The sequence below is a fragment of the Mustela lutreola genome, chromosome 1, assembly GCF_030435805.1.
Source record: "Mustela lutreola isolate mMusLut2 chromosome 1, mMusLut2.pri, whole genome shotgun sequence".
Classification (NCBI taxonomy): Eukaryota; Metazoa; Chordata; class Mammalia; order Carnivora; family Mustelidae; genus Mustela; species Mustela lutreola.
Window position 1 is genome coordinate 285679175 of NC_081290.1, and position 24230 is coordinate 285703404.

Consider the following 24230-nt stretch of genomic DNA (forward strand, 5'->3'; position numbering starts at 1 on the left):
GCTTGGCGTTCACGCTCCGGGACGGTGCCTCTGCCGGTGGGTAATGGTTGTGGTCAGTGGTGTCCTTCCTGGCAGACGTGAGAAGCAGCGTGGGAGAGTGAGGAAAGAAAAGGATTTATTTAGGAGAAGCGGAGTCCGTGAGTTCAGTTCTGTGTGTGGTTTTGCTACGTGGCATGTACGAGTAGATTCCTGAAGCTTTCTCACGCGTCTCTTGGTCAGAGCTGCCTTGCAGGAGTCCAAGTGAGAACCTTCCGACTCCATTCGGCCTTGAGAGGAGCGGGCAGAGGAATCGGGAAAAAGGCAGCCTCGATGCTGGGTTAGAATTCCCCACCCTTTCCTCTCACACCTGTGAGATTCTCAAGTGTCCTGGGTCTGTCTTCTGTGACCAAAGTATAGAGATTCCCTTTTATGGCCAGTAACAGGTTGGAAGTTGATCAAGCGTCAGCGCTGTGATCCAGAAGCAACTTCTGAGTTTGCATTTTTCTCACAGATTGTGCGAAGATTGCAGACCGCGTTCCCGAACCACTTTAACTTGTCTGATGCAGTTTCTGGTCGGGTTTGGAGTATTGATTGCACTTTCATCCCCACAAACTTCTGCAGCTTTTTGCTTTTTTCCTGTGGCGTTTGGAATGTTGAAGCGGGGACACCGGATTTCCTGTGGAATTCCTCGTCCAGGGGAATTACTTGATTCCCCTCTTGGTTATTGCGTCATATTTTGAAGATCTCAAAATCAGCTTTGGCTTTTCCTTCAGATGTGGACCTCAGGCCACGCGGTCTGCAGGGTCCGTGTGCCTAGTGTTTCGAATTAGCACACCCTCCTCCCCCTCTTGTTTGTTTACCGAACTGGATTTAATCAGAAAGCTGCTTCTTCCTCAGAAAAGCGTGATGAAGACCACGTGGGGTGTGCTGGACCCTCCGGTGGGGAACACCCGGTTGAATGTGATCAGGTTGATCTCCAGCCTCCTTCAGACAAACACCAGCAGCATCAACGAGGACCTCATGGAGCTGAACAGCATTGGGGTCATATTGGTAAGATTGCCCCCGAGAGATAATTTGCCCATGATGGTTTATGGATATACAGCGCGTTAAAACCTCACAAATTGGCACTGTTTGTCCGAGACTCTTCTTGTTCTGAGCATGAATGCTCTTTTATACGGTTCTTGTCTGGAGTTCATGGTCAGTTTCTAATGCTCTTGAGTTTTCAGTATTTGTAAGCGCTTTGTGTAAAGAAGTGCAACAGAAAATTTCAGAGATGACTCAGATGTAGACTTCTCTCCCAAGCAGCGCCGCCTGGCTCTGGTGATTGAGTGTAGTCCCCTTCCCCAGGGGATTGTGTCAGCGATAAATGGCTGCTGGTGACAGCATCGTTGTCTTGTCCTAATTAGCAAAGGGACAAGTGTTTATCGTCTTTGTACTGACACAGATCTGTATAACGTATCAGTATGTGGTCTTTCGATTGGAGTTCAGATTCTTCCTTAACACACACAGCTATTAGACTGCTTGTTAGTGGAGGCAGAAACGGAGAGCTCAGGAATTACCTGGATTTCCCTCACCCTTGAGTTTCCCAGTTCCCAGGTGTGTGCTTAGAATCCACAGACTTAGCCCTGGTAGCTGCGCTTGCTTTGTCTGTCCTGCCACCTGCCAGCGCAGAAGGCACAAGGGCTAACGCTTAGCAGGTGTCGTGAGACAGCTGGCCACAGCGTACATTGGGGGGAGTTTGGGCTGTTTGCACCCTACACAGAAGACATGGTAATGTGCATTTATACACCTCTCTTGGCTGATGCGGGCTGTAGATGCCTTTGTGAGAGAGATGATCTGTTTTTTGCAGATCATGGCCACAGAGGGGACATACTCTGTCGCTGGTAAGTGGTGGAGCCAAGATTTGAATTCACAGTCAGTTTCCAACGAGTGCTTGTTTTATCAACCAGACCGTGTGCCACTGGCTATCATTAGATGCTTTTAGTTATATTTCAGCTTTGGGTTAAGTGATGGCAGTATAGGGATAGAGAACAGGAATGTGTTGGAGCGAGACAAAACATTTAAGGACACAGTCTCTTTGGTGAACTTAACTGCTACCCCTGGGGACATAGTTTTTGCCCTGCCCTCTGACTGGTGTATAAAACTCGAGGCACATAACTTTCTTCCCCTGTCCCTGAAGTCGTCAGTTAGTAGCCTCTAATCTTGCTGATAGTAAGTGTGCAACTATTGTTAACTCATTCTATTGTTAATCTTTAGAACTACTTTTGAGTGACAGCAAATTTGACAAAACTGCTAAATGGGTCATTAATCATTTCCTTTTTCTTTTGAGTTTAGATAAGCAGACTCAAAGAATGTCCTGAATATATACTTGATGCAGTTTGTGCTGTTCGAAATTGTCTTTCCTTTTTGTGGTACTGTCAGCTTTTCGAGCAATCTGGAAACCCATGTACTTGGAGGAGGTCCACATGTCACCCTTCTCAGACCTGTCTTCTCTTGCTCCGTTCACTGATAGTTCCAGGAGTTCCAAAGGCCTGAGTGGTTAGAACCAAGTGCTTATTCACACTCAGGCTGTGCGTTCCTTGAAATTGGAGACTTTCTGTCTGTCTCCCACATTGCACCTAACCCCATGTCTTGCACACGTTTGTTGAGTCCAAACAAAACTCGGAAATTTCTTCAAAAAGTTTTGGAAGTTAACTAAACTTAATACCTTTTATTATGGAAAATGTAGAAAAATACTATCTCTTTGAGGAACTAACTGTTGTCTTCCCTTGTTCATTGTTGTTTTCTCCTGGATTCTGTGCAAATGCTGGCATGTGGAAAGAGCAGATGTGCTATTTAGTCTGTGTAGTAGCTTTCCAGACCCCCTTTAAAGTAAACTTGTGTTCCTTTTAATGAGTCCTATTGGACTAACAACATACCATGTTTATTTTATTAAACCACTGTTTGGGAAAGGTATTAGAATAATGGCTTTAAACATTGAAGTAACTGAATAAAAGAAAGCGTTTTTCTTTTTTGTAGGACATGTTCTTCAAGTACACGTGGAATAACTTCTTACACACACAAGTGGAAATCTGTATTGCACTGATCCTTGCAAGCCCTTTTGAAAATACAGAAAATAGCACAATTACTGATCAGGACTCCACTGGTGACAATTTGTTACTGAAACACGTAAGCTTCCCGGGGTCTCTTTTCTGCTGCTCCTGGTTATAGCGTTTTCCCACTCGAGTGGTGTGGAATGAATCAGAGTTCAAGGTCAGGGAATTTAACTCCTGTATTCGTCTCACTGTTGGCCCCTGATTCTGTGAGTCATCTCCTGGACAAACAGCCATTAGATGAACTTTCAGGAAAAACGTCTAAGTGGTCTACTTATTTGCTAAAAACAGTCGACTTGAAGATTTAGAAATCTTCTGGAGATTGAAAGAACCGTAGAAATTGAGCGACTACAGAAAGCGTTTAAAGAGTTGTTCGGCGTGCCAGTTTTAGTTTGTGGGCTGAGCACAGGACAGGAGCGTGGCAGAGGTGGGCTTCGTGCCGCGCTGAGCCTCTTCTGTGGGTCTGTTTCCTTTTGTTAAACACGAGAGGTTTTCACTGAGTCAGCCTTCTCATTTCTCCTTGCTCCCAAGTTGTGTGATTGTGTGCGCTTCCCTAGCTCACGCTGGCTTCCTGCCAAACCTGGGAGCCGGGAGAGGCTAGTCCCTGGAGTAGCAGGCGGAAGGGAAAGAGCACTGACGCTGTGCACATCCCCAGGGCATTGCGCGGCGCTGGGGTTTGCCGGAGCAGGCGCCGCCGGTCCCGAAGGACGAGGGTTGCTCAGATTCCTAGACAGAGACCGGCCAGACTGGCCAGGGCCTCATCCTCTTGATTCCTTTTGCATTTTGTTCAGGCTCTGTATTTCTGAGCTCGCTTTTCACGGCTAATAAAACCTGGCTTCGCTTTAGGTCCGCTGCTCACCTGGGGCGGTGTTTGCAGTATTGCTTCCCAGGCCATGCTGCGGGAGGTGCGGGTCTGGTCTCGGGTCCCTGTAGTGTCCTGGCGGCCTTGAGTACATTTATTAGCGCACTGCGTATGCTAAAACCAGCAATTTGCAGCTAGATTTAGCTTGCTGGGTAATGCACGCCACTGTTCTATTCGAATAGCGTTCTGTCGTACTTTACAATTTTGCCACTTTGACACTTGTATATGAGTTAACTGGAATATTCCTTTTTATTCAGCTTTTTCAAAAATGTCAGCTAATAGAACGGATACTGGATGCCTGGGAAATGAATGAGAAGAAACAGTAAGTAAATTGTTCTTCCATAGAAAATCCAGTGTGATTTTTTAATTTGAAGAAAAGATCTGCCAATCCGAGAAAATAATTAACGTGGTACCAGCCCACTTTATAGTTACAAATGGTTGTCTTGGGACTTCCAGATTATTTATCATAGCAGATCTTTTTCTGATTATTTTGAGAGTGCCCTGTCTTTCTGCCTCTCTACAGGGGAATCCAGGGACTGGCTGCCTTTGAAACTTCTGGCCCTTTTTGAATAGCTGTTTTTCTGGCAGGAATACTACAGAGGCTAAAGGCAAGAGTCATAAAGCCAAGTCCTCTGTGTGGATGCTTTAACTTAGCAGGTTCGTCCTGCTTACCCCATGGACTCACTGTAGACAGAGTCACTTCATGCATGGGAGGAGGGGGTGGGAAGTTGGCCTAGTAATTTTTGTTTAGAAAATTTCCGTTCGCTAGGACACCTGGGTGGCTCAGTCGGTGAAGCGTCTGCCCTCAGCTCAGGTCATGATGCCGGGGTCCTGGGATCAAGCCCCACATCAGGATTCCTGCTCAGCAGGAAGCCTGCTTCTCCCTCTGCCTCTGTTGTTCCCCTGCTTGTGCTTTCTCTCTCTCTCCGGCTCTGTCTCAAATAAATAAATAAAATCTTTTTAAAAAAAGGCGGTGGGGAGAAAATTGCCATTAGCTGATTGGCAAGATTACTTGAGCATTGATACGGGTAATTAGTTTTCCACATGGATCTTTTCCTCTCCTGTGCCCTGGGGGCCTTTATAGCAGCCCGTAGACTCTGAGGCGGGCACAGTGTGTGTTTGGGGACTACCCTGAGGACATGCTTCTTGCGTTTGTTTTGTAAGTCGGGTTTACTGAGGTGCAGTTCTCGAGGTGGAAGCTCACCCTTCTGTACACGTTTCTAGGCGCTCGGGTGACTGCGTGCACTTAGTGTAAGCACTGTGGTGCGGCTCAGAGCGTCTCTTCGGCCCAAAAGCTCATCTCGTGTGCCTTCATAATTGAACCTGTGCCAGGAGTTTTCTTGTTCAGACTTCTCTTGTGGCTGCTGGAAGGTCTAGGAGCTAAAGGGAGGTGTCAGCTTTATTAGCCTGTGTTAGGTTTGGTCTTTAAAGAGTGCCTGCTGGCACCGACGAGATTCTCCCCTGACTCTGGGACACCTGCGTTTAGTTCGAGTGTGGCCGGGGGCTCGTCTCAGAGGACTTCGGATACATTCTTCCAAATGAAGCTCCCTTGGGGGTGCTGTGTGTGGCCAGATCAACATCTCTGGTTTTGTGTTTGACCCCATGTTCGCCCCCTCGTGCATGGCCTGACCTCCCTTGCTCTCCGTGTGTTCTGTTTCCCCTCAGCTCCGTCCTCCGGAGGCTTGACTATTAATAGACCCGCGGGTTGGGAGGGGGAGGGTCCTGAAAGAGTTTTTCTAAGGTTTCCTTATCCCAGAAACCTAAAGGACGACAAGAGCCTTGGGGCAGAACCCTGGCAGGTGGGCCTTCGTTTTCACTTGTGGGAGCACGGGTGCAGTATCTGACCGAGAAATTGCCTGCCAGGAACGCAGGGGCCTGAGACCTTCTTGTGAAACCAGAGGAGGTTCTTAGCAGCTCTGTTGAGATCAGTTCTGTGTCTCTGATCCTTAGCTGTCCCCAGACCTTGTAAGATTATTAGTAGATATTCTATTTTTCAGAAAAACGGAATAGGCATGAAGGCAAGCCTTCAAGCATAGTACAGCTTTTTTAGCGGCTCCTGAAAGATTGTCCCTTTAAACAGAAATCTCTTCAGTTTGTTCCCTTCTGTCTGCTAAGCAAAGTCTTTTTGGGTCAAGTAGAGAATTCACAGCAATGTGAACGGTTGTCTAAATAGGTGGGTTTGGAGGGTGCCTGGGGCGCAGCTCATTGAGCATCTGACTCCGTTTCCGCTCAGGTCATGATCTCGGCATCATGGGATCGAACCCTCGGTCAGACTCCACAGTCAGTGCAGAGTCTGCATTGGGCTCTCCTTCTCCTCCCATCTCTCCTCCACGCCCCCCCCCCCCAATAAATAAATCTTAAGAAAATAAAATGAATGGGTAGACTTGGGGCACTTGAGTGGCTCAGTCAGTTAAATGTACTGCTCTTGGTTCCAGTTCAGGTCATGATCTTGGGGCTGGGAAATCAGGTCTCCGTGCTAGGTGTGGAGCCTGTTTGAGATTCTTTCTCTCCCGCTGTTCCCTCCCCCCTAATAAAGAGAAAGAGAGGGAGAGACATTGGTGGGTGGATTTAGTAAAGATGGGTCCTGGTCAGGAAGCGTAAACCCTAAATCGGGGGAAAGGGGTGGGAGTAATTGATGTACAGATGTTCCAGGTGCGGTGCAGGCCCAAGACCAGCTGAGTACCCCTTGCCTCACCTTGGCCAAATCTCAAAACCAGCCATTGTTTTAACTTGAGAAATGCCACTGGTAGGCAATTATGTCTATTAATTGAGCTGAGATTATGAAGATTTGATATTTTTTAGCAAAATTCTCACCTTACATTCCTGCAGTCTTTTTAAATTCTGAAAAATAGTTTCATAAAAAGATACAAAGGAAATCGGGGCGCCTGGGTGGCTCAGTGGGTTAAGCCTCTGCCTTTGGCTCAGGTCATGATCTCAGGGTCCTGGGATCGAGCCCCGAATCAGGCTCTTTGCTCAGCAGAAAGCTGGCTTCCCCCCCGTCCTGCCTACTTGTGATCTCTGTCTGTCAAATAAATAAAATCTTATTAAAAAAAAAAAAGATACAAAGGAAAGTCACAAAAACATTAGGCATCAGTGAATGCTTGGGCTGTTTTTTAAAGGTAAGATAAAATTGAAGATTAATGATGGGTTTGTATGTGGAATAAACCTCGCCCAGCGTGGCCACCATGTCATGCTGGAGCAGAGCATTTCTGCCGCTCCCAGCCCTGCCCGACCAGGTGACTCCGGCTCCTCCTTTTCCCTCCATTCTCATCTTTAGGGCCTCCGTTTTTAGAATGATTGCTGCCGCCCACTGTATTTACTAAGCTGCTTCATGACCCGTGTGATCAGGAGTCTAACTCTGTCCTCTCCCACACCAGGGCCGAGGGAGGTCGCCGGCATGGCTACATGGGCCACCTGACGAGGATAGCCAACTGCATCGTGCACAGCACTGAGAAGGGCCCCAACAGTGCGTTAGTCCAGCAGCTGCTCAAAGGTGTGTGTGCGTCATGAAAGTTTGTTGTATTTCTGTTGGATTGGGTTAAGAATTTAAGGGTAAAGTGGAAGTATTTATGATGTTTTTAATAGCAGTCTGTGGAGTTCCTTTATACTTTGCAAATTATCTGAAGGTCTGAATGAAGTTCTTGAGAGTGTGTTTGAACAGTGTAGGTCTTTGCTGTCTCATGCCTGCAGTCCTTTTAGCGGGTATCGGCAGGCTTGGCCGCGCTACCCTCTCGCGCTCGAGGAGCCTGCTCTGTGCGCTGCTCGGGTGTGCACAGGGTCCCTGCGGCCTGGCCGTTGACTCACTTGAGCTGTGATCATGCACACTTTTTATTTTCTTCTGAAAGGCCCTACGTAGCCTGTGCATTGAGTGCCTTTAGCTGGGATGTGAACACACAGATCCGCATGTCTGCCGGCTCTCTCCCACTGAGGCGAGGGATGGTGGGCACTGAAGGATGGCTTCTGTCCCAGCGTTGACATGTCATCAGCCCGAGGTTCCTGGGAAGAAATTGCAGGTGCCTCTCACGTGTGTGCCCAGGCTGTGAGTCTTTCTAAACCGAGAGCCCTGAGAGCTCCGTGGACTCCAGGACGTGGGCCAGTCCTGTGACTTCACAGGCCAGGCCTGTGAAGGCCTTTAACCCATGTGCTGCCGCACTCGTCCGACTCGACCTGCTAAAACTGGACGTTGTTTCCCCGGTCTGGCCTTCTCTTTGTCTTTAAAGTATGTGTGTGTGTTTGAGAGGCTTTTGCCTGTGGAGCATGAGCTGAAAGAGTTGCTCCCAGGAGGGGGAAGCTGGGGCTTGCCCCACTGTAATTTGGCTTCTTGAGAGCGGGACAAGCCAGACCATCACAACGGATGTTCTTTCCATGGAGAAATGGTCCCATGTGTTAGATTGGCCTTTGTTTTCCCAAAGTTGCTCTGCAGATGGCGCGGGAGGGACACAGGCGTGCACGTGGAAACCACACTCGTCAGAAGGCCACTCTCCCAAGGCCTTCAAGATTATAGCCGTTCCTTTTTCTCAGAAAAAGGATTTGTGTATCTTTTTTTTTTTCTTTTTTCTTTTTAACTTCTCTGGAGGGGTGCCTGGTAGCCCAGTCGTTGAAGCGTCTGCCTTTGGCTCAAATGGCCATCTCTGAGTCTCAGTTGTCATGCCCACGTCAGGCTCCCTGCTGGGCAGGGAGTCTGCTTCTCTCTCTGTCTCTCTGTCAATAAATAAAATCTTTAAAAATAAATAAAGTTTTCATAGTGGATAGAATTTCACTATTGCATATGTATCTACATGTTGGCCTGTGGGCACAGACATTTAGGAAACAGCCAGACTGGGTTCCCTGGAGCATTCACTGGCCAGATGCCAGTCACAGCATCTGACGAGTGTGCAGGACCTTGCACTGGCAGCATTTCCTGAACTTGAATGTTCATGGAAAAGACAGCTTTCCCTCCCACCCTAAACACCTGTTGGTTCCTCAGAAGTTTGCTGGAAACACATTTTCCAGGGTTAGTTTTTATCAAAAGATTTTTAAAAGCTTATTAAATTTGCAGAGCTGCTTAACGCCCTTGGCATCAAGCATGGGCCATTTTGGGGGTGGTTCTGGTTTCTGAAATTCCTGGGGCTTAGGCTATAGAGCATTATAAACTCTATTTCTCCAAGGGTGCTCAGATGATGGGACACATTTGCCTTTGATGGACCGAGTGGGCGGCACTGTCCTGGATGTCCCATTTTTCTTACGTGTCTGTTATTATTTCTTACATGTCTGTTTCTTACTGGAGGTCACTGGAGTGATGATGCCTTTTTCTCTTTCTCCTTCTGCAGACCTTCCAGACGCGGTCAGGGAGCGATGGGAGGCGTTCTGCACAAGCTCCTTGGGAGAAACTAACAAGAGGAACACGGTAGATCTAGTAGGTTTTACCAGGTCACATTTCTGTGAGCCCAGTGCTCTCAGCCTTTGCCTGTTTATTCAGAGATACGGGGTCTTTCGTTTGTCTTGGTAATTTGGGGCCAAGAATAAGTTTATGTTTCTTTACCAGGAATAGAGGTCAGTGTTCTCCCTGTTGTCGATAACTTGTCTAGTCAGCTCCTAATTTCTGCCTGGGATGATCGGAGGGTACAGAGAAGCCACTGAATTCTACACTCCCCGCCCCACTCTTTCCCTCAGCGCCCCTTCCCTTAGCACCTCTGTTCTTGTGTTTCTTGCCTATGCCTCAGCTAAGCCTGGGCCGTTAGAAACCGCAGGATTCCTTTGGATGTTTTCTAACGTTAGTCAGTTAAGTTTACCCGCATTTTAGATTGTTCCCAGGGTGGGGGCGTGGGGTGGGATTTTGTAGGTGACTTTGAAACCCCATCTTTAACAGATTAGTACTTTTAGCCAGGGAATAATGGCATTGATAATATTTTAAAAATTATATTGGACTTTGGAATGTATTCTTTGTTTTTTTTAAACACACTAAGATTTAAGGTAAGTATTGCTTTTGCCTTTGCTTTTAAAGATAGGGAAAAGCATTTCCTTTCATCAGCGCATACCAGCTGATTTAGCTGATTAGTGGCAGTAACTCTCTGTGGAAGTAGGTATTCAGGCATTTACTTCTGTGATTTAAAATGCAGCAGCCAAGATCTGAGTTGCTAATACCCATGGATGCCTGCTGGGTAGACACTTAGGTGTTTGGCAGCCTTATCAGTTCAGTGCAGAGTTTAGAAACAGAAAGGCTCTGAGGGCTACAGGGGTCACCAGGTCTGCCTGTGTCACACCCCCAGAGGGCTGTTGCCTCCTACTCGATAGATTAACAAATTTGGTTATCTTTTTCCAGACTCTTCACAGATTGGTTTGGCAATGGCTTGGTAAGGATGGGGGTAAAGATAGACTCCGGGGGAATTGGACGAATTACAAAGTTAAGAGGTGACTATAAGGGGAGCTGCTCGAGGCCATTTAATTAAAATACATCTGATGGCCCTCTGTGTCTCCGCGTACTGTAGCCCAGCAGAGCGGCTGGCATCCGCTTTCACAGCCCTGAGTCATCAAGGAAGAGTTAAGTAATTTTTGATGAACGTGTTATCCACAGTGGATTGCTTTTTTCCCCAATCAAATTGGTTAAAAATCTGGATAATCACGGTCTTATTGTAAGGTGAAATTGTTCTCTTATACTGTTAAATTGAACCATTTAATTTAGAAGCCACATATTGATCCTGTTAAGGATGCAGGCAGCGTGGTCTCCTTTAAGGGATTTTTGTCTTATTTCTTACTTGTAAAGGACTATTTAGGAATATTAATTCTGATTTTGTTTTGGAAACTCCTTTAAAAATTGTCCTTCAAAGGACTGACTTCAGAGGTAGACTTCAAAAATGTACAGTTAAACTTGGTATCAGAAGTTTTCAAAAATTTATCTTGGGTAATTCCAACTCATTTCTCTTGTGAGCAGTTCTGTGTAAAGCGAGACCTCATTGCAGTTCAGCTAACACTCAGCTAGTTTGCATGATGCTGTCGGTGATCTGGCTGTGACTGTGAACGTGATGTGCGCCTGCGTCACGGAACGGGAGCGCGCGGTACAGAGTTAGCATGCAGCAGACACGTCTGCCTTCGGGACTGCTGTGCGTGTGTTGAAGGGAAGGTTATCCTGGGCCCGCCTGTCACTAGTAGCAGCTTAGTTCTCTTTTGCGAAAAGTTGTCCGACTTCTTGAGCCCTGTTGACACCGCTCATGTCGCATGTTGAGTAGCCCCACTCTAATTTTACTGTCTGTCAGGACCAGGTTGATGTCTCAAGACCTGTTCAGTTCCTCAGTCCTGGTGCCAAGTACTTAAATACCACTTCCCTTTAGTTTAAAGGCCTGCTAGGAGGGAATTTGCTCTGGTTCGTATTTTCAGGGGTACACAGGTTCCAGGTTTTTGTGGGTGCTTACACATCCTAGGCCACGAGGGAGATTGTCCGTTGTGGTGCCCAGATCGTTTCAGGTTATATCCTGGGCTGGGTGCCGTGTTCCAGGGAATGTTATCATAAACCCAGGTTGGTAAATGCAGTGGGTCTTGCCGTTGCAAAAATGTGCTGTAGAAAGGGTCCTTGTCCACGTAACAGAGCAGAAAGTCTAAATAAAAGCGTTTCAGACACATTCGTTTCTAAAACTGGCAGTTGAGTAATAGACTGCTTGGTCCCCGCCCCCTCCCCAAACAGATCAGATAGATCCCTGTCTTGATGCCTTGATTTACCAGTTGGTTTTATCATGGCTGCAATACTGCTCTTCCAGTATACTTGTAGGACTTGAGTCGGCCTGCAGTTAGCACCAAATGCTTGGGTTTTGCCTTGTCACATGGGCTTGTCCTGGTCTTATGTTCTGGCCGCAGCAAGGATGCGTTCATTAATGCCCCGGATGCTCACCTGTGCTGCGGGCTGTGGGCCTGAGGTCTGCTCACCGAGGGAGGAAAAGCTGTGCCAGTCCCACACTCTTACCACTTCTGGGACAGCATTTTAGTGACCCCCCCTCTCAGAGGTCTTCGAAGCCCTTTAGTCCGTTGAGCTCTTCGTGTCAGCAGTAGCTCCTAGATTGTTGCATTTTTATGTTGGGAGTTTTATTATGAATGGAATTCGGTGTGTGTTACTTCCATCCAGAGACCTCTCTGTGGGTCCGTTGGTAAAAGTTGGTGAAGATTTAGACAGTAAGTCTAGGTAACCATAGGAGATGTGTTGGTACTGACGTTGGAAGGCTCAGTTTGCTCTGTTCTCCGCCTTCCTCTCTGAGGGAGAGAATGTGTTTTCTTTTAAAGTGTGGGTGCTTCTTTCTCATCACGATGAGCTCCTCTAGGGAGGTTGTGGAGAATGATACACGTGTGCAGTTGTGAATTGCCTACAGATCAAGCAGGTTGGGATGGAATGGCCCAGAGATTGTGTTTCTAGCCAGCTCTGGTCGTGGGGGTGCCAGGGGTCCACAGCAGGACCCACCGGAGCCAGGAGGAAGAGTCCAACATCCACATTTCACTGAGCTGCACGTTCCAGTCATGCTTCTGGTCTTCTTAGTAAAGCTGATCAACCGAGATGAAGAAAACACTTGCTTTTCCTGTAACAACAGTTAATAAAACTGAAATTTTATTATGAAAGAAGGGAACATCTCAAAAACTTCTACTCACTGAAGCATCAAGAGTATACTTAGAACACATCTGACTTGGTCAGAGTGTTCCTACGTACTTGTTACTTTTTTGAAAGTTATGACTCTGTTCTCATTCAGTGGTGCCTTGGTATTCATTAATTCCCTAAATATTTGAGTGGCTGCTGTGTGCCATGCACTGAAGCGGTTGTAGTACACTTGATGGATGAAAACCCTGCCTCAGGGAAATGGCTGAACAGATGGCTGGATAGACTCCAGGGGCGGGAGCTGGGGTTGGTTTTGGGTAGAAGTGCAATTTAGGATTAGGTAGTCCAGGAAAACCTCATTGAGAAGTTCACGTTTGTGTAGAAGCTTGAGGGAAGGGAGTGGGGAAGAGCTAGGGCAGAAGCTTGGGGGGGTGTCCAGAGGGGGAGAACAGGATGTGAGGTCCCAGGGGCTCTCCTGCAGGCCAGATCTCCTCCTGCTTTTAATCCACACGGGCCCCTGGGTTGTGACCTTAGGGAGATGAAAAGCCATTAGGTACGGAATTAAGAAGGGACATAATTTGATGGACATTTTAGAAGGTTGTTATGGCTGCTGGGTTGAAAATAGACGGTGGTGGGGCAGGAGGTCGCAGCAGGGAGACCGGGTGGCTGCCAGTGACCGTGATAATCCAGACCAGAGACGGTGGCGGCTTGCACGGGAGGGAGGTGAGAAGAGTGGTGAGAAGTCATGGGCTTTTAGGTGCTGTTTCGACAGTGGGGTGACTAGATGCCCGTGGGACAGAAGGCCCAGATTTTAGGTGAGGAAGGAGAGAGAACAGAGGGCATCTGCCGAGATGAAGATGCCTCGGAAGGGGTGTGTCTGAAAGTTGTGGCCGGGGACTCTGGTGGCTGCATGTGTGTGATGGACTAATTGGGGTTCCAGTTAGCAAGGCCCACCCCCCCCGGAGGGTGTGGTGGATTCAGTCAACTTTGTGGCCTGTTTTATTAATAACAGTTTCAGACCAGGTGTGGTGTGGGTAGAAGCAGAATCGCTGCAGCTTTCAGTACATGAATGCAAAAGTGCATGCATTGTGGTATTAATAACTTTCTAAAACTTTCTTTTTGGAGAAAGAATTATTTTAAATATCTCTCAGAATTGCTTTGAGGATACAAGTTACGGAGAATATGTAAAAAGAGGTCAAAATGTCTGGCACATAGTACTTGCTCAACAAAAACTAGTTTCTTTCTCACCTTTCTTTAATGAACTTACTCATTCTGTAGCAAAAGAGTAAAACGATCAATGAGGAAACATGCAGCCTGTTTGAACTTGGACAACAGGCCATGCTGGGAGTAGCCAAGTCTCCGTTGTTCCCTCTTGTTCAGTTGATCTAGCTTGCTCTTTGAGTTGTTCTGTAATTCTGCACCCTACCATGAAGTTTGCACTCCTAAAACATACACTGGGTCCTACGATTCCTGCACTAGCTTGCCCCCTGAGGAGCCCGGAGTTCCTCGGACTCCACTGTAGTAGAAGTGGGTTTGACCTGCTCTTGACTGCATCCTCCTGTGCGGTGCCGGCTGCCATGACCAAGCAGCGCCCGTCGTCCTCCCCTGCGCGCTCTGGCCGGGCGCTCCTGGAACGCCCCGCCCCCACCCCGTGCGCACGGCTTTCCCCGCCAACTCGCTAAAGCTGTGGCTGAGCCGAGAAGTCTCCCTTCGTTGATCACAGATTCTGCCTTTGACTTCGTTGGCCAGTTTCAGAATCCGAGTCGAAGCTCTCTCTGCCTCAGGGCGGAAGGAGAAGGAATTAACTGGAAACAGTGGGTTAATCCTTTGGCATAGTATCTTTACCCAAGATGGTCAAAGGAAAAAGAGGTTGATTTTATTCAGGCGGTGATGTATTCAGAATTTCATCAGCCATACCACATACAGGCCTATTTGGATTTGCCTCTGGGTTTCTTGAACCAATGCTGGAACATCACAGAGCAAACCAGGCCAAAGTTCTGTAGCTGCAGGCTCTTAGGCACAGCTCCAAGAGTTGGCAGGTCCCGGCCACTCACATCTACCCCCATGACTGTGCTCTCTGCCAGTTGACACTTCTGTGAAAAGCGAAGGGTGAATCACTCAGGAAATAAACAGTATAAGTTACCCTCAGGCGCGCAGTTGCTTGTTTTAGAATTTTACCGACTGTTCCTCTTTGTCGTTGGCGATACAGCAATGGCTATTACTTGTTTTCTCCTTCCTTTCTAATCGGTAATACATTTCCCCAACACTGGGTGTCATTTATGAATTAATAAAAAATCACCCCCGTGAATTGTTGAGCAGCTCACGTTTGCATCCGTGTTTAATTACTGTGCATTGGTTGTAATCTTGAGGGCAGGGCTACATTTTAAGGGCCGGAAGATTTGGGGTCTTATGAGCAGGTTAATACTGGTTCAGAGTCACATTTAGTGCTTATGGACAGTGTTTTTCTTAAGAGTGGACAGGCATCGTGAGATGGTAAAGTGAAATGCGTATTTAACCTGACTTTCCTGGTGGCTTATTTAACACCCCCGGACTGCAGTTTTACTCTTCAAGCTGGGTGCTTAACAAATTATGTTTTATCGGAGCCATTCCTTCTACCTTACCTTTATAAACATTAATAATTGGAGATAATTGTTAAAATCATTTAAATGGAGTAACTAACCTCTTGCCTGTTTTCTGGTGATACCAGTAATGAGACAAATTAAAAGACAGATGGGCAGCGAAAGGACAGGTGACCTGACCACCTGACGGAGTGAGGTGGGCCTTTAAATTGTTGGGGTGGGTTTTACAACTTAACTGTTACTCTTGTTCTTGCTGTTGTTACGCACTGAGAGACAAACTAAATGTGATTTTTCCTTTTAAATGCTGATACAAATGTCCAAAACTTTTCTCTATTAAATAGTTTTTTACATTTTTATGCATATAGGTTACAACCTGCCATATTCATTCATCCAGTGATGATGAAATTGACTTTAAAGAAACGGGTTTCTCACAGGACTCTTCTTTGCAGCAAGTGAGTCATGCCTAAAGCTTTGCTTTTTGTTTTTATTGTAAATGCTTGGTCTAGTTGCCGTCTCTGGGCTCCAGAGGCAGATTATGTGCTAGGATGTGATTTGGGGTTCCTTACTAATTAGGCAAAAGCGTTTAAAATAGCAGGTGTTGGGTGTGTGAGAAGAGGGTTTGCACTGATTATATTTCCAGGAAATGTTTTGTGCCTGATAACAACAATGCCAAGTCGGGTAAATTCTCAGATTTGAATGAACTGAGCGGCTTCGCGAGTGTCTCGGACACGCTCCTGTTGCAGACCTGTGTGGGGTCGTGTTGTCGCCCCAGGAGTAGAGGCCAGTGGGGGAGAGCAGTGGGAGTCACGCTCTTAACGTCAGTAGAAGTAACTGCCAAAAAAATCTCTAAAACGAAGTGGCTTACTTGTTTCGAGTATCTTTGAGGTCTTTTTAGGGGACTCCCAAATTGAGTTTTCCTTGAAGTAGTTCATTGCCACCTTACCCTCCTGCTCACATTCATCTATCAGACATTTACACTCTTCGTGGAGGAGAAAACAAGATACAAAAATACATGCACTGATTGATCCGTCACTCACTGGTGGTTCTTGGGGAGGCGACCAGTGATTTCGCTGTCCTGGCTGCAGATCGGCTTTGGACTTCTATGGTAGAAAAGCCCCTCGTTCAGGTTACCTGCTTGTCATGTGGAGAAGTCGTCCTAAGTCAGGACCAGGCCTCGGCATGTCACGTGCTCGGGTGTGGCAGTGTCCCCGATAGAGTCTCCTGCCCACCAGGCTCCGAGCGTTTGCTTGACCTCTTTTTTCTCAGTCTCTAAGGCCCGTCTCTAACCAGGGCCGGGGTGAAGCTGCGGCCCACTCTGCCGACCCTATCTCGTGGCATCCAAGTAGGCTGTGGGGTCTGGTAAAGCTTGTGCTAAGCGGCTGCTTAGTTTTCCCACTCACGTATTCAGGCCGGGTCTGAAGTGGTGTCTCAGCACGCCGCTGGCTTCTCCATTGATTCTTGACGCTGCTGCCCGTTGGAAGCCAGTGGCTCGGGGCAGGGGGCACTGAGCCCGGAGAGGGAGCCGTGGAGCACTGCAGCCCCTCGCTGCCACCCTCTTGCCTTGGCTTGCCGTCAGCCAGCCCTGGCCACTGGGGTGCCCACGGGCTCATTGTGGGTCATTGTACCCACCCGCACCTCTTTCTTGACCCCAGAGTTCTTGGGGTTTAGCCTGGAAAGCCCTTGGACCCTAACCTTTCTCCCCCACTGAAGCCCCTGGCCTGGCCTGGCAGGAACTCCAGCGCTGCCGCTGCCCCGTCTCTGGGCTGAAGCTCGGGGGTTTGAGCTGTCAGTTATCAAGGTGATCCTGAACCTGAGGACACAGCTTTAAGAAAAAGAATGCCCTGGCACCCCTTTGTAAATAAGCCAAAACCTTGGAACCCTGGGCGGCTGATTTCATCTGGGAATAGTTACTTTTAGTTACCTGGAGAGTGGGTTCCCTTCTCATGAAATCTGATTCCATGGCTGTTGCGGAGAGACACTTTTCTGGCTTTTTGAGGGGTTGGCTGCTGCTGGCATGTACTTGTGGCTGTCCCCGTCCCAGAAGTCCCCTCGGCAACCTGCCGTCTCGTGGCGGTCATCTCTTTGTGGGACACTCCGAAGTAGGAAAAGTCAGTCCTTTCTGTTGGACAGGCCTCTAGTAAAGCTAGAGTAAATCCGTCATGGATCATTCTGCAAATAAGAAATGTGTTTCCAAACCACTTCTGTTTTTAATTTGAGAGGACAAATTTTAAGTTAACTTAAGAATTTTATGTTCTCCATTATAATTAGAATATTAGTTTATATATATCCATTACAGTTTCTCATTAACATTTGGTTAGGTCTCATGTGGGTAAAAACCTGAGTGTGGAGACTTAGAGCAGGACATTTAACAAGGACACCTGACCGTGTCACCTGTGGGGCTGTACTTGGCTCTGGGAGTGCCTCATGGCTCTTGTGCCCCCCGCCCCAGCCCATTTGGTTCTGTCTTCTGTCCCTTCTGGTGTCCTCACCTCGAGTGTTTGACTCTTCCTTCCCTCTGATTCGCTTTGAAAGAGTTGTGGTGGGTGAAGAGTGTTCCTCTTCCTGGGTCTGGAGAGTTAGGGCTGACTGCTGCAGATGGGCTCTAGAGGCCCGATTCCCCTGCCTCCCTCCTCCTTGCTCTCCCCTCCCCCTCCCCCCAATCCAAGCAGGCTTGTTCACAGGCGGTCATAGAGATGGGGCACACCAGGACTTGCTGTTGCTTGAGTGGCACTTCCAAAAAGATTTGCTTAATAAAGCGGTAGGGTCACTTGTCAGTGACTTGAACAGTCCTTGGCTTTGGCCAGGACAGTGGCTCTAGGAAGTGTGGGCTTGGGGTTTTTTTTTCTTAATAAGTTTTTAATAATTACACAGCCATATAGTACTTTCCAGACTTAGATTTCTCCATGTCCAGAGTAGTTTTTCTATAGCTTTAAGTACAATACAGTAACAGTCTTCATGAATGCGGCTCTTGGAAGGTCTGATTGCTTTATTAGTAAAAATTGTGTTTTGAAACCTGAATTCAGTTCTTTGCTGGCTTGTATCTTCCTAGAAGCCATAATAGACTTATGAGGAATACAGTTTGTTGGTTTTCTTTTGCCTGTGTTACTGCATGGAAGTTACTTGGGTCTGCCAGTGGCTGTATATCTCCCCGGGTGGATGACTGAGTAGATAGGGAGACAGACAGACAGTGTAAGTATGTGTGTACATATGTATGGATATTTGTACGTACGTATGTGTGCTCACATAGACATTTGTAATGTATTTAGTATTTGCATGCTCTTTATGGAGCATTTAAAGAAACACTTTTGGGAACATTTCTTTCCTCTTGTACCCAAAGATTCATAATACAAACACCAGTGTGACAAAAAAATTAAAAGGGAAAAAAAGAGAATCAGACAGAACACTTGGGGAGGGACCTGTTCCCTTGTGTGACCGTTTCTAATCTGTAAATAAACTCAGAGTCCGGCTTACGCCGCTTGCTCAGAAGAAGGATTTTCTCGTTCTTGACCATGACTTCGAAGGCAGCACACATCCCACTTTACCTTATAAGAGAAAAAAATGCAATTCAGGGGTATTGGCTTCCCTTTATTTAATTTAATTTAATTTTATTGAATTGGCTTCTTTCTTGTTGGTTTTTATGAATATGAGTGCTACATGTCCAATTTTTCATTCATACGTCCAAGACTTAGCCCTGCCAGCCCTGCCTGGCAGAACTTGTCCCTGCCCTTCTCCATTCAGCCATACTCCCGTGGCGCAGCCTTGGTGCACATGCGCCTTACCGAGTGCCCTCCTGTGAGGGTGGCCCCCGGCCCCCATGTGCAGACAGTATCACCTCTGTGGGCAGGAAAGGGGATGGCATGGAAGTGTGCGAGTGAGCAGGTAGGGCGGTGGGGCTCTTGCGTTAGAAAACTGTGAGGTTCTCGGTTCTTGGTAAACTAGATGCTGCTTTTTTCAGACCTGAGGAGGAGAGATGCCTTCCAAAGCCAAATATAAGGTTTATTTTTTAATCATCTTCAGTTTGGATTATCCATGCCATAATTCCCTGCCACCAGAGTGAGTCATCAGGAACGAATGGTAGAGGCATATTTACAGCAGACGTGTGCGGGGTGGGGTCTGTGGGCTCTGCTCCAAAGGAGAACCAGGGGGGCTTCGGTTTCACTCAGTTGTAGCTGCCTCCGTCCCAGCAAGTGGCCTCGGGTGTGATGTCTTTAGTTCAGCTGCAGCTACTGCTCTTACCCCTTGTGTGGGGCTCGCATGCAGGAGAGAGCTTTCCCGTCTGTCCAGAGCTTTCTCCACAAGACAGCACGCACACTGGTATTTATTTGCCTCCGTATTTAGTGCTTGAGGTCGAATGAGGAGTGGCACCTGTTTGTCTTCACTGTCCTTCGCTCCTGACTGTGCGACACTGTACAACACACTCGGAGATTTCTCTTGCTCTGTTGGGCCTGCTTGTTTTAAATCAGAAGCTCAACATTTTTGCGAAGTCCATTCTAACATTCCCCCATTTCTCACCCAAGAAAAGCCAAGTGCGCCTGGCGCTCTCTAGAAATGGTGTAGGAGACAGAACGGGTTCCTCTGTGGATCTTAACAGTGGTAGGCTTTTCAGTGATGTCCGATCGATCGGTGTTAAAACTTTGTCCTCTCTCTCTAAGGTAGGTAGGGTAGAAGCTACGTTCATACTTTCCCAGCCTCTGAGACGGAAGTCTTCTTTTAAGAAAATGAAGTGTCTCTGAGCGTTGTGTTGTAGGGTGCTGATTGTGATTACTAGCTGTTCGGCCGCTGGCGCGATGTTCGTCTAGCGGATCAGGGGAGGGAGGTGCGGAGGGAGGTTGGGTGGTCACCACTTACTGCATCTTAGCTTAAGGTTGGTTGTGTCCAGAGGTGATGATCATCTTATAATTTCAGACTGTAGCATGTCACTGGATCACCTCTTCCAACAAGACTTAACCCAGACCTCTCTCTGAAGATAATTCGCAGTAGAGGACAGAGTGGTCACTTAACATTTCTTATAGTGTGCATTAGAATGACTTGTGGGCCAAATTCCAAACATTGCCTTTTTTGGGAAAATTGTGTCTGAAATTATTTGATTTTTTTTTTCCCTTAGAAAAACACACCAACTTTTTAAGCCCTAAGGCTGTAATAAGTAAGATGGTTTCTGGAACACAAATGGGCAAATAGTATGTAGAATGTCATTAGAATCATTATATCACTGTCACTGGTCCTGGGGTTGCCAGGCCTTTTCTGATTATCAGATGCAACAAATGACGTCCAATTTTATTGACCAGTTTGGCTTCAACGATGAGAAGTTTGCAGATCAAGATGACATTGGCAAGTGAGTATATTTTCCTGTTTCCCTGTCTCGTGCACTCCTCATTGTCATTCTCCTGGGCCCTGGGGACTCTTCCACATCCTTGTGTTAGAGGAGCCTGTCCTCCCGAGCGTCCCTGTTGTTCGGCCTGGCAGGCACTGAAGCACCCAAGGACAAGCAGAGATGAGAGTGTCCCTCCCGCCGAGAGGGGCTGCCACGGGGCCGGCCTCTCTCACAGAAGCTTGGTCACAGTCAGAGTTGCGGTTCATCCCCTTTCCGCTGTCGCGCTGGGAGAGCGAGTCCCTGCCGTATTCGGCGGGTTGGAGCGGGCACAGTCCCTACACGTCTGCAGCAGGCATCCTGTTGTGGCGGGAGCAGCTCACTGTGTGTGCTTGCCCTGGTTGACTCACCGTAAGGGGTGCTTGGGTGCTGGGAAGGCAGGCAGAGCGCTTGTTCTGGGGCAGGGGATGAGGAGCAGGGAGACGGGACTGAGCGCTGCTGGACCCAGTGAGTAAGAAATGTGTGGGAAACCCACACAAATGAAAACAAGTGGCCTAGCAGCTGGCCCCAGGAGAGGAGAGGTATTTATAAATGAAGTATTTCCGCGAGGGGGTATTCTAGCGCATTGAGAACAGAGCCGACTGTCAGACCGCTTCCCTCCCGGGGCACTGCCTGGTGGCGCACGTCTGCTCCCGGCGTCTGCGTGGCTCCTTGCTCACGGTTGGGTCCTCGTGGGTTGATGCCGGCTGGCGGTGCTGTCTGCTGTCACCAGTGGCAGTTTCTAGCATGTGAGAAGCTCTGATGGTACTGTGCGACATGCTTTGTGACTGCCGTGGATGGAGGCTTCACTGGGTTAAAGGCTGTCAGCTGGCCTAAGAATCCGCTTGTTTCGATCCAAAAAGAGCAAGAGCTGTCCACGTGCCGTTTGTGTCTGTACCCAGTGGCGCTCACCCCAGAGCCCCCAGGCCTCCCCTGTCTCCATTCTCAGTAAATGTTACTAGTTAAGAATCCATCTCTTTAAAATTTATATTGGGTGCTTGTAATAATGATTGACTAGAACAGATCTTGTAAGAATTCTTACTCAGAAAGTTACGTTTCCTGGGCTAGGAGTTTTTACCCCTCCTTTCTCCCTGATTATGCCATCTTACAGGATTGGGGGCATGTCTGTTCTGTGTTTGAATATGGGCATCCCTGGAGAAAGCTTTGACTGACAGCTCTTGGGTACTTTTCAATGTTTTGACTTGTTTCTTCTTTACAAATAGCCTATTTCATGGCCAAGTAAGTAAGGCCCAGAGAACCTTGGTTGTTGCTGTGGATGTTGAAAATCTTTTATGGGTAGGCTTTGGGGGTGTGTTTATTCTCTTACAAGGCCTCCCCGCCTGCTTTTCCACCCTGTATGAGTTCCTTAATACCAAAGGAAAAGGCATCATTTAATGCAAGCAGGTTTTGGTTTTTGTTTTGCCTGTGGTGATTTTAATGATAGTGCAAACATTTCAAATTTGAAAAGTTTCCTGAATAGTTGCTGTCAGTTTACAAGTAATTAATTATTCATTTACTTCTGTTTTGTTTACAGTGTTTCTTTCGATCGGGTATCAGACATCAACTTTACTCTGAATACAAATGAAAGTGTAAGTATTTATGTTTCATCTTGAGCCGAGGTGTCTAAGGGGTGGCCTGGGGGAAGTTGGGATCTGGCAGGGTGTGCATGGCAGGGTGTGCATGGATGCCGCACGTGCCGGGCCCCTCTCCGCTCCAGGGAGGCTGAAGTTACTTCACCCACTCACATCGCCTGTCTACTTCCTGTGCAGCCGTGGTTTAAGATGTGGCGGGGCTGAGAATGCCGGGGTCCCTTGTGATTGCAGTGTAGCTTCTAAAGATCCCTGTTTGGGTCTAGCCAGCCGCCTTTTCCTTCAGCTGTATGTGAGCTAGAGAGAAACTTGGGCCGGATCAGGCCCGGCTTGGCGTGCCCAGGCAGGGCTCGGATAGCAGGTCAGCCCTATGAGCAGGTGACGTGGGATTAGTGTCGTTTGAGTGGGCACAGTCTTGATGTTTATGCCGATTAGCGTGAGAGACCCCGGTTTATCGGCCTAGGTGCAAAGGTGGGAGTCCTGCTCGGACTCGTGGCGCTCCTCACTGCTGAGCTGGACTGGTGAAAGCAGAGGAAGCCAGGGTTGCTCTCCTGTTAGGGCTGGTGCAGGACCGCATCTCTGGTGGTGGGGCAGGGGAGCTCTTGGAAGCCGCCTGGTGCTTCGCTGGTTGAGAAGGAGTCTGTGAGGACAGTGTAGGCTCCTATGGGCCTCTTGAATCCAATCTTTCGGGGGAACTTCACCAAAGTTTTGAATCCGTTCTTTTTGGGAGAGCTGTCTGTTGTTCCACAGAAGCTGACGTTAGATGCTTTTACGTTTTTATTTTGGTGTATGTGGTAGGCGCTGTCTTTGGAAGGAAATGAAGGGGGCACTTGGGGGACTTGGTCAGTTAAGCATCTGACTTGATGATTTCAGCTCAGGTCCTGATCTGAGGTAGTTATGAGATCCAGCCCTGCACTGGGCCCCGTGCTCAGTGGCGAGCCGGCTGGAGAGTCTCTGCCTCTCCCTCTTCCCCACTCATGCATGAGCACGTGCGCGCTCTCTCTTTCTCTCAAATAAATCTTTAAAAAGAAATGAAAAATGCAATTTATATTGGTAACTTTTGGAAAAAATAACCTGATTTTTAAGTGTGTTTTGTTCTTTTTCTCTCGTTTTTATTTAGGGAAATATTGCCTTGTTTGAAGCATGTTGTAAGGAGAGAATACAGCAGTTTGATGATGGTGGCTCTGATGAGGAGGACATCTGGGAGGAAAAGCACATCGCCTTTACGCCAGAATCCCAGAGACGGTCCAGGTGAGTCTACTGACAGTAGCAGTAATAGCCAGCACTTACAGTAGGTGACGGCGAGGAGACATAACACCGTACTTGTGCAAGTGTACCTACGTTATCTAGGGACCAGTGCTTTTGTCATGGTCAAACATGGCCTTGTTGGGTCACCTGGGTGGCTCAGTCAGTTGTGCGCTCTTGATCTCAGCTCAGGTCTTGATCCCACGGTTGTGAGTTCAAGCCCCGCATTGGGCTCTGCACTGGGTGTGGAGCCGACTTAAAAAGAGAGAAAGAAATGCTCTTGTTAGCTGATGAGAGGTGGTACCAGTACTCCTGTCTGCAGTGTGACAGTGTGGATGAGTCAAGGTGATGAACTTGAGAATCCTGGAGGTGTTAAGACATAGTCCTAAAGCGACATGACACAGCCTCTTCCGAGTGGGAGGCACTGCTGAGCGGGGTTGCGTACAGTGCTCTGAGTAGATAGTCCCTTTCCGGGAGCAGCGCCAGCAGCTGCGTCATGTGTGGTTTCCTGAAAGACTAAAAGCTTCCCCGGGAAAGAGAAAAGTTACTCTAACTTGGGGAGATAGCGTCCTACCCATGGGATCCTTTGGGGTTAGTCCGGTTGGGTGTTTTTCCTCTCTGATTTGTTGAAGCGACTCCGGCCGGAGCCTACGGACATGTGCTGCGGTGCACACGAGTTCTTGTTCTGTCAGTGTCCGTCCCCACGTTCTTCATGCTCAGGCGAATAGCAGCTGCACCTTCATTTTTATTTCATTTATTTTTAATAAATAATGTTTCCACATGGCATACGGTTCGGAAAAAACAGGATATACAGGGAGAAGTCAAACCGCCTCCCAGCCCCTGTCCCCTGGCCGTTTATTCTCCTTGCTGAACAGAGCACGGCGCCACCCCCGCCTGTTCTCCGTGTGACCAGCACTTACGTCGTGTGTCAGGAAGGCTGCCGCTGTGGGTTACAGGAGCCCCAGCTGTGGTTCACACCAGAGAAA

At 47.9% G+C, this 24230-nt stretch overlaps 1 protein-coding gene across 17 annotated transcripts in view; it reads left to right on the top strand.

Annotated features, from left to right (window-relative positions):
* The window catches only part of PPP6R3 (protein phosphatase 6 regulatory subunit 3), a 140694-nt gene that overhangs the window by 96974 nt on the left and 19490 nt on the right, over positions 1–24230 (top strand). For 5 of the 17 annotated variants that reach the window (XM_059149836.1, XM_059149852.1, XM_059149976.1 and 2 more), the window contains 9 exons: positions 877–1029; positions 2998–3147; positions 4191–4255; positions 7311–7426; positions 9243–9328; positions 15429–15515; positions 20298–20395; positions 21945–21999; positions 23120–23250. In XM_059149836.1, the coding sequence (XP_059005819.1) occupies positions 877–1029; positions 2998–3147; positions 4191–4255; positions 7311–7426; positions 9243–9328; positions 15429–15515; positions 20298–20395; positions 21945–21999; positions 23120–23250 (941 nt within the window). The remainder of the gene's footprint in view (positions 1–876; positions 1030–2997; positions 3148–4190; positions 4256–7310; positions 7427–9242; positions 9329–15428; positions 15516–20297; positions 20396–21944; positions 22000–23119; positions 23251–24230) is intronic. The other 12 variants (XM_059149861.1, XM_059149869.1, XM_059149878.1 and 9 more) reach the window with 7 other exon arrangements.